Here is a 14258-nt window from a genome sequence, read left to right as displayed (position 1 = left end):
GGCAAAGAAAAAAAAGCAAACATCACAGTGGATTATGACCATTTCGGAAGTGTTTTTCTGTGGTAATAAATAGGGACGTCTCTGCGCAGCCTATCCGATTCCGGGATGCAATACGCATCCAGATGAAACGAACGCCAGCCTTTTCGCTAATCCTTGTCTATCCTTTTTTATCTCGGGACTCATAGTAGTCTGATCACTATGGGGCAGCGAAGCGGTGGGACAGCGCCGTACGGATGACATTCCTGTAAATGAAAGAGAAAAAAAAATAGTCTGATTGACTTCAGTGGGCGCAAAGCGGGCGCATGTAGGCAAATTGCGTATGCATAAAAGTTGGCCAAAATGTTCCTCGTCCTGCTGCTGGGGCTCTACGTGGCCACGGGTCAACTTTTTTCCCCAGTGAGCGCCTGCCCTTCGCAGTGCAGCTGCTTTTACCACAACCTGAGTGATGGATCAAAGGCGAGGTAAGTTGGATGCCCAAAGTGAAATGAATGTATCTTGTGTGGTATTTTTTTGTGTGTTTGTTTCTTTGTTTTGTTTTATTTGTTTTTTTGCACAGTGATGCATTTTGTCATCATATGAGGACAGATGTTTGCACAGAGGTGAACACGTGTACAACAGATAATTCAGGGAGTGCATGCCGCTCCAATTTTATTTAATGCAGGATTATCTTTCAAAGGCACTTTCAGGCTTTCATCTATGCTTTTTTGTGTTTTGGTAGGACGGGGAATAAGTTTAAAAAAAAATCATTATCCACATAACTTTTGCTGCTTGTGAACTTTTGAATACACATTTGTTGTCATTAATTGTCGATTTAGTTTAAAGTTTTAGTGATTCGTAAACTATGCACAAATGCAATTTGGGAAGTTAACACAAATATTTTCCGACTTTTAGGAGCGTGATTTGCAATGATCCCGATATATCTCTCGTGCCTGTCGGGTTTCCTGTTGACACCTCCAAGCTGCGGATTGAGAAGACGTCCATCCAGCGGATACCCAGCGAAGCCTTCAATTACCTCTCCAGTTTGGAATTCTTGTGGATGTCTTTTAACACGCTGTCCGCCTTGAACCCGGACAGTTTCCGGGGGCTTTATAACCTGGAAGAGCTTCGGCTGGACGGGAATGCCCTTACCGCCTTTCCTTGGGAATCTCTCATGGATATGCCCAGCCTCAGACTTCTCGATTTGCACAACAACCAGCTCACTTCCCTGCCCGCGGAGGCCACCACTTACATCAAGAACCTCACCTACTTGGATCTGTCCAGCAACAGTCTGGTGACCCTACCTGCAGAAGTGCTGTCCAATTGGCTGGCTGCAAAGCCTGCACAAGGGCCAGACAGCTCCAAGATGATACTCGGTGAGAGGCAGTGCTCATCCTGACATCAAGTCTCCCTTTAAATCCTTTAAAGTGCATTTTAGGTGCATTGTTTTCTTCTGAGCTTAATGAAAGTGTGCTAACGTTTTGCAAAGCAACTTTTTTTTTTAATTTTTAAAAAAAAAGCATCTTAAGCTTACATAAGCAATATATAATTTGACAACAACAGCTGTTTCTGGTGAGTAAAAACCTATTGTATAAAAAGTAACATTGGAAAAAAGTAACATTTTGTCTTTAATATGAAGGTAACAGTTTCAATATTAATTTCTGAAGCTCTTATAATATTTGATATTTCATCTTTAGATTCCATATTTAATAACTAATATTAACGGGCTGTATATTGACATCTATTACATGCTTTTAGAGTGTAACATAGCAGATTTAAGATGCTTTTGTTTAAAACATTATCTCTTATAATGGGTGGATTTAAGTTACATTTTATTAAAGAAAAGAAAAAAGAAAAACACAGTTCAAATTGTATATATATATAAAAATACACACAACTCTATGCACTCTGTTGGTGGAGGTGTTGTGATCAACAACTAGTCTTCTTATAATCTTCTTGTAGGGAGTGTGAAATGACAGCAAAGTTTGATCTTGATCTCTAGTCAATTTTCACCATCATCATCATCATCATCATCATCATCATCATCATCATCATCATCATCATCATCATCATTATCGTCATCATCACAATCATTGCCATAGTCATGGCCATGATGTAGTTTATGAATTAAATATTAATCCTCTTACAGGATTAACATCCCTACATCCACACCAACCATCTGTAGGCTGGTCTATCACTTCGTCCACAGCTGGACACTTGTCTTCCTCCTGTAGCCTCACTTGTACCCTTGCCCTTAGGTCTCCATGACAACCCCTGGGTGTGTGACTGCCGGCTCTATGACCTGGTCCAGTTCCAGAAGTCTCCGACTCTTTCAGTGGCTTTCATCGACACGAGACTTCGATGTTCAGCTCCGGAGAGTGTGTCGGGGGTCCTGTTCAGCGACGCAGAGCTTCGCCGCTGTCAGCTTCCACGTATCCACACAGCTGTGGCACGAGTAAGGAGCGCTGTTGGAAACAATGTGCTGCTCCGGTGTGGGACCATTGGCGTCCCCATCCCAGACTTGACATGGCGCAGGGCAGATGGACGAGCCCTCAATGGAACAGGTGAGTCAGCAGCTATTTGGATAGATGAGATAAGATGATTTTGTGTGCTCTGTATTGCTGCTGTTAATTAAATAGAGAGCCACGAGTGGAGTTAGTAAGTCTGAGTGACATCTATTGCCAACACAGTGAGTTACGCAACACTGATCATCAATGCAACATTGTGTAATCACCAGCTTGTTGTCTCTTTTCACATTTGTCAAAGGGGACGTCTCAGGTGTCAAATTACTTTATTTTTTTTAAATCGTTCTTCTGTTGTTATTTTATAACTGTGTTATTCCATCTCTGCCACTACAGTCCAGCAGGAAACCTCAAAGGAAGGAATCACCTGGTCAATCCTCAGTGTACCAGCAGTGTCCTACCGTGATTCAGGGAAATTCATCTGCAAGGCCACTAACTACGCAGGGAATGCAGAGGCTGTCATTTCCCTCGTTGTCTCCAACTCGCCAAAACCAGAGGGGAACCAAACCAACAATGACAAGAAGCCCAAAATCAAAAAACCAAACCAAATGGGCAAAGCTGCCTACCAGGAGAAACTGGTGGCCAGATATGTGGCTCCAACCTCTGCTCCTTCATCCTTGCCGGCCCTGGATCCTGGCCTCCTGCCTGGTGTTGGGCCTGATCCTGGACTATCCAGTTACAGCCTGACTGAAGGAGCCACCCCAGGGCCTGCCACCTCCCCCAACTCAGATGCACTGCTGGATCTGGAAAAGACTAATCTAAGTAACTTGGCAGCTAACGCCTCATCGTTACAGCAGGACCCGGACAGAGTGGTCCGCTCAGTAAAAGTTGTAGGGGACACAGACAATACAATTTCTCTAAACTGGAGAGCCCCTAAAGCCAAAAACACAACAGCATTTAGTGTGCTCTATGCAGTGTTTGGAGAGAGGGACATGAGAAAGATCAATGTTGGAGCTGGGCAGAACCGTGTAACCATCGATGGTTTGGTGCCCAGGACCAAGTACATTGCTTGTGTGTGTGTGAAGGGTCTGATCCCCAAGAAGGAGCAGTGTGTCATATTCTCCACTGATGAAGCAGCTAGTGCTACTGGTACCCAGAAGCTGATTAATGTTATTGTGATCACAGTGGCCTGTATCATTGCAGTCCCGCTCACTGTTATTGTATGCTGCGGGGCGCTGAAGAGACGCATTCAGAAGTACTGGGGAAAGAAATCAAAAGACATCCAAGATTCATATGTTACATTTGAAACACTCTCACCCGGCACAAAGGCCAAAGGGCTCGAGGGTGAGTATTTGAACAGATTGAATCCCGAGGAGTCCAACCGGCTGCTGTCAGCCCGCTCCAGCCTGGACTCCGAGGCCACAGCTAAAATAGAGGGACAGCCTAATGAGTACTTCTGCTGACGTCATGCTCCAGCTCCGGCTCCTGCTCCACGTCATCTTCCCCGCACTCACCCACACTCGCGTCACAGTCCAAACCCCAAAACTCGTTCACATGCCCACCGGCACCCTCATCCCCATCTCAACCCACATCCGTATCCCCAGCATTACCCATATTCTTCCCCTCAGCAGCATCCTGACGTCAGTCCCCCTCTAACGCGCTCCCATACACCCCCTCCCATCCCTCCTCGCTGGATAATGCCACCAACTCCACCGCCACAGAGAGCCAACTTCTATCAACGGACTTTTGCACGCTGCACAATAATGGAAATATCAGTTTAAAGAATTTGGGAAACTGCGTAGATCTGGAAAATTTCATGTTTCTTGCAGATGTAGTGAAACTCACTGGACTGTTACACGCATATTCATCCATTAATATTAAACTGCAAGCGCGCTCATGCTTTTATGTCTAAAAGAATGTTTTTTATCACTAAGCCTGTAAGAAGAAAACATGATGCATGAAGTGAAAGAGCACAGCAAACACTAAAGTTTTATTCCACCTCACGTGCACGGCCCAGCGAAGAAACCTCTCCAATCCAATTTAATTTAAAGGGAAGTCAATGGTAGACAATCCATTGTTTATATCATATATGTATGTGTATGATTTGTAAATACTTTATCAGATTATGTACACATATACATATGCAGTTAATTCTGTGCCTCTGTATATATCTGTCATATGTTCTGAGAGAAGATATACACATAGGCATGGTTCATTTCTCTGGTGAATGGAGAGAAGCTGGAGCTGGAGAGAAGTACTGAAGGACTGAACTATGACACAATGTAAATAGGGTGGAGATGGTGCAAAAAGGAAACGTTAAATCATTTATATTCCCCCAATGAGGCACATACTTAAAATCTTTCCATGTGACTATTTTGTGCCACCTAGAGGCATCATTACCCCATTAAAAGTAGATCTGTTCGTTCCAATGATACTTACCTATTTGAATATAGTCAAATAAACTTTTATACTGCATGTACTTGAGTGATATTGTGTGTTCTTATAACTCTACTTCACCTCACAATAATAATCAGTCTCCATACTTTGGTTCTGAGATACTATGGGTCTCTGTAATCTTCACTTACAAAGTTCATTAAAAAATATTTTGTTTATATATCTGCATATTTAATCTCTTGGACAATATCAAACTTTGAACTATTTGTAGTTTACTAATCAAAATATAGAGCTATCTAAAAGGCACAGTGGGTCAGACCTAGTGACACTAAGTGTTAATCGTGCGTGTCTTAAATGCCACTTCTTCCTGCACTGTACGTCAGGGATTAAGCTTAATAGGCTTCTCTGGTCTGCCGCACTCGGCATGTCTGGAGCACGAATGTAGCCCTCAAATTCAGGATCTTTTTTTTTTTGTGGACTATGGACATAATTTGTTACCTGCTTGTTATAGTTTTAATAAACATTCAGGCTTGGGAAACTTTTTCTCAGTGTTTACGCGGGTGCAGCTGTGTAGAAGACCGACATGGAAGGTAAGAACTGGTTTCAAGTAGTTCAGTTCTCCTGGTGATTTCTGTTTTATTTATATGTCTGTGGGTGTATACGAGTCAGTGATACAGAATATAGTTATAATACATAGTTATATAGTTATTTGCCTCCAGAAGGTAACATTTGTTTTTTGACGGATCCTAGCAGTCAGTCAGATATTACAATAAATAATAGCATCATCATATAAACTCTTTCTTTTAATCTTAGGTCATTAATATGTATGGAGGAGAGAGCATTTGGGGCTATACCACAAGACCTTCCACATGAGTTGACAAAAATACGAATTGAAAAGTCTCAGTTTACTGAAATACCCAGAGGGGCTTTCTCAAAAACGTTGACGTTGGAGAACTTGTGGTTGAACTTTAATGAAATCACACTGATAAACTCAAAGGGTCTGGAGGGTTTGAGGAACTTAACCGAGCTCCGTTTGCAAGGCAATAAGCTACGTTCAGTACCATGGACAGCATTCGAGGACACGCCGGCTCTCAAGATCCTGGATCTGAAGCACAACCAGCTGGACGTCCTACCGGAGCATGCGTTAAGGTTTTTGCCAGGTCTGACTTACTTAGACTTATCCTTCAATCGTCTTACGGTGATATCGAAGGAGGTCTTCCAAAACTGGCCTCTCTACCAAAAATTACAGAACATGGAGGAGCGGGAGGCGACAACATCTGGGCCAAACGTCGTCCTGGCACTCCACGACAACGCCTGGCTCTGCGATTGTCGCCTAAAGGGCTTCGTGGAGTTCATCAGGTCTCTGAGCCCTCCGATTATATTGATGAACTCCTACTTGACTTGCTCAGGGCCGGACTTTAGGGCGGGCAAGTTCTTCCATGAGATAGAGCTACAGGCATGCATGAAGCCTGAAGTCAGCACCTCATCAGCCAACATCAGCCTGCCACAGGGCGCCAACGTCACCCTGCGATGTATCGCCAAAGCAAGGCCTGACCCTTCAGTGTGGTGGACATATGGTCTGAAGATAATCAGAGGATTTCATGGTAAGAGTGTGGTGACCATAGTGTGTAATAAACTACAGCACATCTGATACTTAAACACACATTTCAATGGTGGCGCAGCAAACCTTTATTAAGATCAAGAGGATTAAAACTCAATGTATGCACATGGTGATGTAAGCACCACCAATCTCCCAATCTGCACAACACTGTCAGTGTTGATTAAGAGTCTACACTGCTGTCCATCTTGTTTGGCCACCTTGTAATTAAATAAACCGGCGTGTCATTAGACTTAACTTGCTGAGAGGAGTGCTTACTGCAGATCAATCAAAGAACATGCAAACTCATAATAACCACACTACTGCCCCCATTGCTGTCCCACCACTATTTCTGCTGCTGACATTCATCTGTCTTAGCTCATAAGAAATATTCTCAAACATTATAACAATACTGAGCCATGCAAGTATAATAACTACAGTCTACAATGTGAGATCACAGGAGAATAATTATGATTTTAAACCTTCGATTTTGTGGATGAAGCAAAACAAACCATCCTCTATTTTGACTTAAGAACAACAAAATTGTTCAAGTTGCAAAATTCTTGGGATTTGTTATAGATGGAAATATAGTGCAGGTTACAGTAAATTGAACTTTTTAGCTCCTATCAGGGTAATGATCACTTCATCTTAGGTTTGCACAATATATAATGAACATTAGTTGTTATTTTATGAGATTTTGTAGACTGAACAATTAACTGTTTAAAACAAAAAACAGACAATATGTATCTATGACTGTCTAATAAAGTACAGGACTCTTTAATTCTATGTATGTTTGTGGAAGATCAGTTGCAGGACACTTTTGTTTAGTCTTTTTATTTAATGTTATTTAATGTTATTTAATTTTTAAAAATATTTTACTCTGTAAGCTTGCTGTTCCCATAAAATAACAGCCCTAATGTCATCCCAGAATCTCAAGAAAGAGTGGATGATGACACCATCAGATCCCTCCTGGTGATCCCCTCTGTCCATGCAGCTGATCATGGTGTCTACACTTGCATCGCTGTCAACTTCATTGGAAACTCCTCCGTCAGCATCTTTCTAGAGGTGCGCTCTGCAGGAAGCTCCCAGTCTTCACTCCTCCCAGCTGTACCGCGGACTGGTGATGAAAATGTCTACATCGACATCCGCATCGCCAAGCAAACAATACGGGGTATCTCCATTGAGTGGTTCGCTGCCCTAGAACGTCCCACTGAAACCTGGTTCACGATCCACTTTGGTCGTGCAGATGCTGATAAAAAAGAAATAATCTACATTGGACCTGGGATTAATTCTTACTCCATCTCGGACCTGATGCCTGCAACTAAATATGAAATCTGTGTAACCCTCAAGAATCACGCACCACGCCCAGAACAGTGCATCATCTTTGTAACAGGAAGTGACATCACTGAGATGGAACAGAGGGAGAAGCTGATACATATAGTAGTGATAGTTTTAGCCATGGTGCTGGCAGTGCCTGTAGGCATGTATGCATGCACCACTGACACCAGGTTGGCCTGTTTGGATGGTATAATGGAGAGCTGGAAGAACCGAAGGAGAGACAGAGGCTCAGCAGGAGGCATGGAAAGGGAGAGGCAGGGTACCTTCGACAGTCTGCAGGCTGCCAGTGATGAGGGCCTGGTTAATAAAGGTTCCAGTGAAGACAGGAAGGTGAGGAGGAGGTCAGAGGACAGACTGAATAAGGCCAAAGCTGACCACAGCAGACTCACAGCTGAATTATATTAAAAAACCCTAAGTTAAAACAACAACAGAAAACATGGCAGTGACATTGTTATAGAACAATGTCTTACTTTCTATTTTTGGAATAAATAAGCTAGCTCTACTATAATGTGAAAAAGTCCTGAGCCACCCCTTATTTCTCGATATTTGGCTTGTTTTTTGAATGTTTTTTTTGTGTGTTAAGCCACCTAACACTGACCTGAATCAGACATGCATAATAAAGACACTTGTGCCTACACATAACAAACAACTTAGTAACAAACCTATTTTAAATTCTATCTTTAGGCACTTTGTTTTGAACAGCCTGTTGCAAAAACAGATCATTTCCCCCCATTTCTTTAGTCTATGAAAAAAGCCAAAGCTAACACAGTTGGATAGACATAAAAAATATGTTTGCTTCAACAAGGTGAGTTTCAAAGTGCTATTAGTTGAAAACGTCTAGGCATGCTGTGCAGTATATGCTTTAAAAGAAAAGAAAAGACCTGACACATGCCCTGAGTGAGGCATTGGGCCCCCTCTAGAAGAGTCGATGGATCAGCAGATCTAGAGCCCAGACCTCAAATTTTTGAAGAGAACAGAGAACAGAACAAAAGGCAGTCAACATCCAAAGAAGACTGCTAAATTAAATTACAAGAAAGCTTGTCTCATAGAGTTAAGGATGTGTTGAAAAGTATAGGTTTTTATTGACTTTAAAGCTTGTTAGAACTCTACAAACTCTGTTGTTGTCTTATATACTATAATTCTAAAAATTTGGGCACGTTTTAAAAGAATTGTTGCACTTTTTTCCCTTTATCATAGCAAAACATGCAGAAATGAGGAGTGGCTCAAGATCCAGTGCTGTTAGGCTTATATTACTACAATATTCAGGGGAATGATCATATTTTCTGCCTTGCTTTTAATCTCATCTCTTCCTCTGTTCTAGGCCGAGGAGGTTGTTGCAAAGATGTGAATGATGGCCGTTATGTCAAGGATTTGCACCAGGGTAGAGGCTGTGCTGAAGTTGATTTTTTTCAGACTGAAGTATAATGCATCTCTCTTGTTATCACAATGCAGCATTTTTAACTATCAGTAATAATTCATTTTATAAATATTTGAAACAGAAAAGAAAAAGCCTTTGCCATTGATTTCAATCAGAACGATATCAAATGACTTTCTAAAGAAGACTTTTTTCCAGCTTCTCCAATGATGGATATTAGCTTCTTTATCAACTATTATGTGTTAGCACTTAAGCATTATTCTATGGATTTACATGCGTGTTAATTTTTACCTCATTTTCTTCTTGTCATGTCAAAAGTGTAAGTTAGGATGGATTTTTAATTAGAAAAACAGATGGTTATTATATGAAAAAACCTCACACCTTGTAAATAGAAAATGTTCTAGTTACATTTTTTGTGTGGTAGTGCATATATACCTCAACATGTTTCATGTGTGCAGACTAAAGTGGTTGTTTTACTACATTTTCTATAAATTCTACAAAGGTTTTACATAAAGCAAGCACATATGCAGAATTAGTGTCAGTTACTATAGATTCTTACAAATACCCAGCAGAAAATATATTTTGCTTTAAAACATACTGTCTGTTGTCAGTGTCTGTTTAGCCCTTTTTATAGTTTTGCTAAAGCAGGATTATAAGGGGAAAATCTCAAAGTAGGGAGAGAACCTTACTTTTGAGTCTGGTTTTATGTAGTTTGCGGCTACCAGAAAACACAAGTTTATTTGAATCTCATTGTTTTATTATTTAAGTTGTGTGTTCCATATTTGAAGATAGGCATAGCCTTAAAGATCAAATTGCAAAAATTGCGCTTGATTGCATCTGAGTGAAATTCATTCATAGGATTAGGTTATGCAGAGAGGAAGTTTCCTTTTTGTGGATAATGTGCTGAAAGGCATTCAGTTTAGTTTTATTCATTGATTTCTTTAAATCCTATCTCAGTCACTGTACATGTACGTCACAGTTCCCGTTTTTTTTCTGTGTACACACGCAACACAGCAACGACGTATCACACATGATCTGCACTGACCAACCCGCACAGATGGCACATCAGATATCCTTTGGCCAATGGCATTGTTCATTTGACATAATACCCAAACACTGTCATCCTCTCCAATATCCCCTCCTGCCGTCACTTTATGATCAGATCACACAAACCCTCTCCCCCAACTCCATGTGTTGTCCCCTGTGACGCAAGAAGATCAGTTCATCTCTGACGGGGCTTGCATGTATTCACTTAAGATCAGGGTTTTAAATGACTGGCTGAGATTGGCAGCTCTCATTTTCTGGAGCACAGATACATCTGCTTTCTTTCTTGTTCTGATGTCTTTATATGATTTGTGGGTGGGGGATTGATGCTGCTTTTTGTTGTAATCCTTTTCCACTGCCCATGACACAATGCAATGTAGAATTCTATAAACACACAATTTCAGCTACTTCAGCACAGAACAGCACAAGATTTTATCTTATTTTTTCCCCACTTGCCCTAATGTTGCCTAAAGCAGTGCATTATTATTACTGACCTCCGCAGTAGCAACATAAATAAAAGAAACGTTAACCCTCTACACAAAAGCCTTTTTTTCTTTTTAGTAAGGAAAACTCACATTTTATTTACCTTTTAAAACTTTTGTTGCTGCAAACATATTGTGGGTGCTTTGAACCTTTCATGCTTTCTTTCACTCTAAAGCATCAATGCTCTTTGCAACTTTCCACTCTGTAATCCTCTGTCAAATAGCCCAGTAATCCTGGCTGCCTCTTACATGTCATAATGCATGATCATTTGGGCTTCTCCTCATATTCCCCCATTTCACTCCAGAGCATTAACAGCTTGCAACATTGGAAAAAAAACGGGGGGAAAAATGTGAGTTTGGACCCTCAAAAAACTTTAAACTTTAAGTGTCCTGACCTACAAAAAAAGTGAAACCGTTTTTGTATGTGGATTTTCTTTTATTATAGTTTTGTCTCCATCGTACTGGAAGCATAAGCACGTCAAATGTGTCAGGTGAGGCTGCAAAATGTTCAGTTTCAGTCACACACATCTTGCCGGTTCAAACTAGATCAGGGCAGATGGACTTTGCGTTTTAGGCCGCTATGCAATATTGTGCAAAGATGAACAAGTTGTTTTTTTGGATTAGAGAGGGTAATCTGCAAATTTCATGTTTTATGTAACTCTGAAATAGTGTGCATGTTTGCCTGATGTCTACACAAATACCCAGAGATTGGTTTAGTGTAACTTCATAATTAGTAGTGCTGACATTGACATTGAATCTGAGCAGAGCAAAAGGGCTTGTATCAGCATAATAAAGTATATTACATATTTGCTGAGTACAAATACTTTGTTACTGCACTTAAGTAGAATTTATCTGAGTAGTTTTTTAATGGAAACGTTTTTACTTTCAGCCCTACGTTTTAAACAAATATCTGCATTTTCTACTTCTAACATTTTAACTCGTTACTTTTGATTTAACATTTGAGGGGACTTATAATTTCATGTCATTGTGGGCCTTCAAACATCAAACCCATTTGAGCCTAAGCAGTAACACATTAAAGGCAATCCTGTGTATTAATCACCAGGAGATGCTGGGTAAAAAGAGATGAAAGATGCAAAAAAAACTGTGTGCCACAGTTTGGGGTTAAAGTGAGCCAGTGATTTTTAAAAAAAATGTTTGTTTTCTGGGGGTTTTGGTGTCAGAACGACTGCAGGTGTCCACAGGTAAGCTGTGGTAGCGGTACTTCAGCATCTAGCTAGCCCTACAGAAGAAGAGTGACCATAAAGGGAGTTATATTTCGTGGCAGGTAATTTCAAATGCAGCATTTCTACCAGCTTAACAAACATCAGCAAACATACAAATTGTTTGTGTGTGACATTATTAATTTTTATATTATGCAAAATAAAATGAGGTGGGCTGACTGTGTTACTTAAAGGTTGCATGAAAATAGTCTGCAGTTTAGTGCAGGATAAACTGGTTAGTTTCCTGTACTGTGATGGATTTAAAGTGTGTGTGACTGGTGCACAGTGAGTGTGGTGCTCATGGTCAAGTTAAGTTACATAAAGAGTACTAGAGATTAATATGAACTTTAGCTGATAATGCCTAGATTCATTCATCAAATTCTAGCTGCATACCAGCTGCATAGGGTGTAATATAAAGACAGCATAAACAGTGTACTGTCAGTGTAGACGATGGAAATGAGCCAGGACAACTCATGAAACACCTGCTCACATCTGGTTGAATTCAGTTGTGTACATCCTCAAAGAGCAGCAGGTCAGCTAATCACAGCCTGTACATTGAGAAAATCTACTGAAGCACTCAGAAATTATTGTGAGTTGTGATTCTTTTTCCTCATACTGAGCCGTTACAGCTGATTTTAGGGTTCCCCCACCTGCTGAATCCCACTTTAAACCCTGACTGTGTTCATTTGATCATCATGTGATTAACAGAAAATAGAGCTATTTTTTTATTTTTTTCCTTTTTTTTCCCTGCTCATGTTCAGCTTAACGGATTCAAGCAGAGTATGTTTATTAGAATTAATATTTAGACTGAAATAAAGTTTGTATTCATATCTACTAATTTAATTTAATTATTACATGAATAAGGCACGAGGTCCAGTTAGCTTTCCATAAAAACAGGTCTAGGAGTTACTTTCTAACTTTGAGTATATTTCTGAGGCAGTACTTTTTTTTACTTTTAATTGAGTATAGAAGTTGAATCAGTACTTCAACTTTTACTGGAGTATTTTTCAACACTACTGTCTGCACAGGATGTCTGTGCTTTTGCCACCTCTGCATATTTGCAGAACATCTGTTTTAATAAAAAAACAAAAAAACAAAAAACAAACAGCACATGTGTAATATTGTTGTGTAAGGCCTTCTTCAAGCATCTCATTTTAATTCCTGTTGTTCATATTTTCATCGTGCTCCAAGACTATTAGTGCTCGAACTATGGCAATATCACAACAAATGCTGCAACATGAACATTTGCAAAGTTGAGAATAGCATTTTGAAGTATTTTTAAACACCTTCTTTGTGTTTCACCTCAGGGACAGTAGTTTAAGCAGCTTCTACTGTTACCAGAAAGTGGCAGTAGAGTACGGTTTGCAAGCTCATTAAGACGGCATTTGTCTTAAATTAATGACATCAAAGCTGTGTTTAAGTTTGTGTCAGTGCCTTCAAGGCTACTTTGGACAGGCACACCCGGTAGTGATGATACATGTCACATTAACTATGTTGCCGTCTGGATGCCTGAACAGTTAATCAGCACGTTTATAAATACTTCAATAAGTGCCTTTTCAAATTTTACAGTTCATTGAAAAGTTAAATTTGCTGGTGAAGAAGGGGAAATACTCTACTCTAAAGTAACTCTAAATAATTGTAACCTAAATAAAGTAATCTCATCTTGCAAACTAACAAGTTAATAGAGCTGTATCTATAACATACAGCTTATAATTTGATAATATAGTTTAGGGAGAACTTTAATGTTGCTACGTGTGTTATTACTTTATTTAACTAAAACTGCCTTTATTTGGAAAAACGATGTGCTTTTATTAGTAGTAAATTCCCAAAATCTGCCACATAGAAAACAGAAGAACCCAGAAAATAAACATATGGCAGCTGCTACAAAACAGTGATCCAAACAGTACAGCACACCTGCAGAGTCGGATTAAAGGCCCTTCTTATGTGATCACTTGGTCTCCTTCACCTGGGCTGATCTTGTCATAGAGTTCAAGTGTCATGAAATCTCTTGTAAGGAGCTTGGATAGATCCTAAACAAACAGTCTCATTTGTTGAATTCTGAATGACTTCATTTCCAAAACCAGGTTTGCGTTCAGGAATTTTAAATTTGGTGTGTCACCACATAAATAAGGGGGATCTAATTGTTTCAGAGTCATACAAAAGCCAAAGGGTGTGAACTGAAAACATGGTTTGAATAATGACAAACATGCCAGGAATGTTTTTCTGTTTTAATAAAAATTGTGTTGTTGATTTACAAGGAGTGAAGCTCTTTGTTGTTTCAGTATATTTCAACACACACACACACACACACACACACACACACACACACACACACACACACACACACACACACACACACACACACACACA

At 40.1% G+C, this 14258-nt stretch overlaps 2 protein-coding genes across 3 annotated transcripts; both read left to right on the top strand.

Moving 5' to 3' along the window:
• The first annotated feature begins 113 nt into the window (after positions 1-113).
• Positions 114-4967, top strand: lrit1a (leucine-rich repeat, immunoglobulin-like and transmembrane domains 1a). The gene is made up of 4 exons (XM_005744808.1): positions 114-461; positions 892-1352; positions 2235-2540; positions 2835-4967. The coding sequence occupies exons 1-4, from the start codon at positions 340-342 to the stop codon at positions 3899-3901; spliced, it is 1956 nt and encodes a 651-aa protein (XP_005744865.1). The 5' UTR covers positions 114-339; the 3' UTR covers positions 3902-4967.
• A 271-nt stretch (positions 4968-5238) lies between these two features.
• On the top strand, positions 5239-10716 carry lrit2 (leucine-rich repeat, immunoglobulin-like and transmembrane domains 2). Of its 2 annotated transcripts, XM_005744807.1 has the most exons (4): positions 5239-5422; positions 5646-6436; positions 7358-8097; positions 9089-10716. In XM_005744807.1, the coding sequence occupies exons 1-4, from the start codon at positions 5313-5315 to the stop codon at positions 9113-9115; spliced, it is 1668 nt and encodes a 555-aa protein (XP_005744864.1). In that variant the 5' UTR covers positions 5239-5312; the 3' UTR covers positions 9116-10716. The 2 variants fall into 2 exon arrangements, with proteins under 2 accessions (XP_005744864.1, XP_005744863.1); XM_005744806.1 differs by lacking the exon at positions 9089-10716 and having other exon boundaries at positions 7358-8757.
• The last annotated feature ends 3542 nt before the right edge of the window (positions 10717-14258 follow it).

This window comes from Pundamilia nyererei, unplaced genomic scaffold (assembly GCF_000239375.1).
Source record: "Pundamilia nyererei isolate P.nyererei 1_Seehausen unplaced genomic scaffold, PunNye1.0 scaffold00149, whole genome shotgun sequence".
NCBI classification, from domain to species: Eukaryota; Metazoa; Chordata; class Actinopteri; order Cichliformes; family Cichlidae; genus Pundamilia; species Pundamilia nyererei.
The sequence above is the reverse complement of the archived record's forward strand: the minus strand, read 5'-3'. Positions and strand labels throughout refer to the sequence as shown.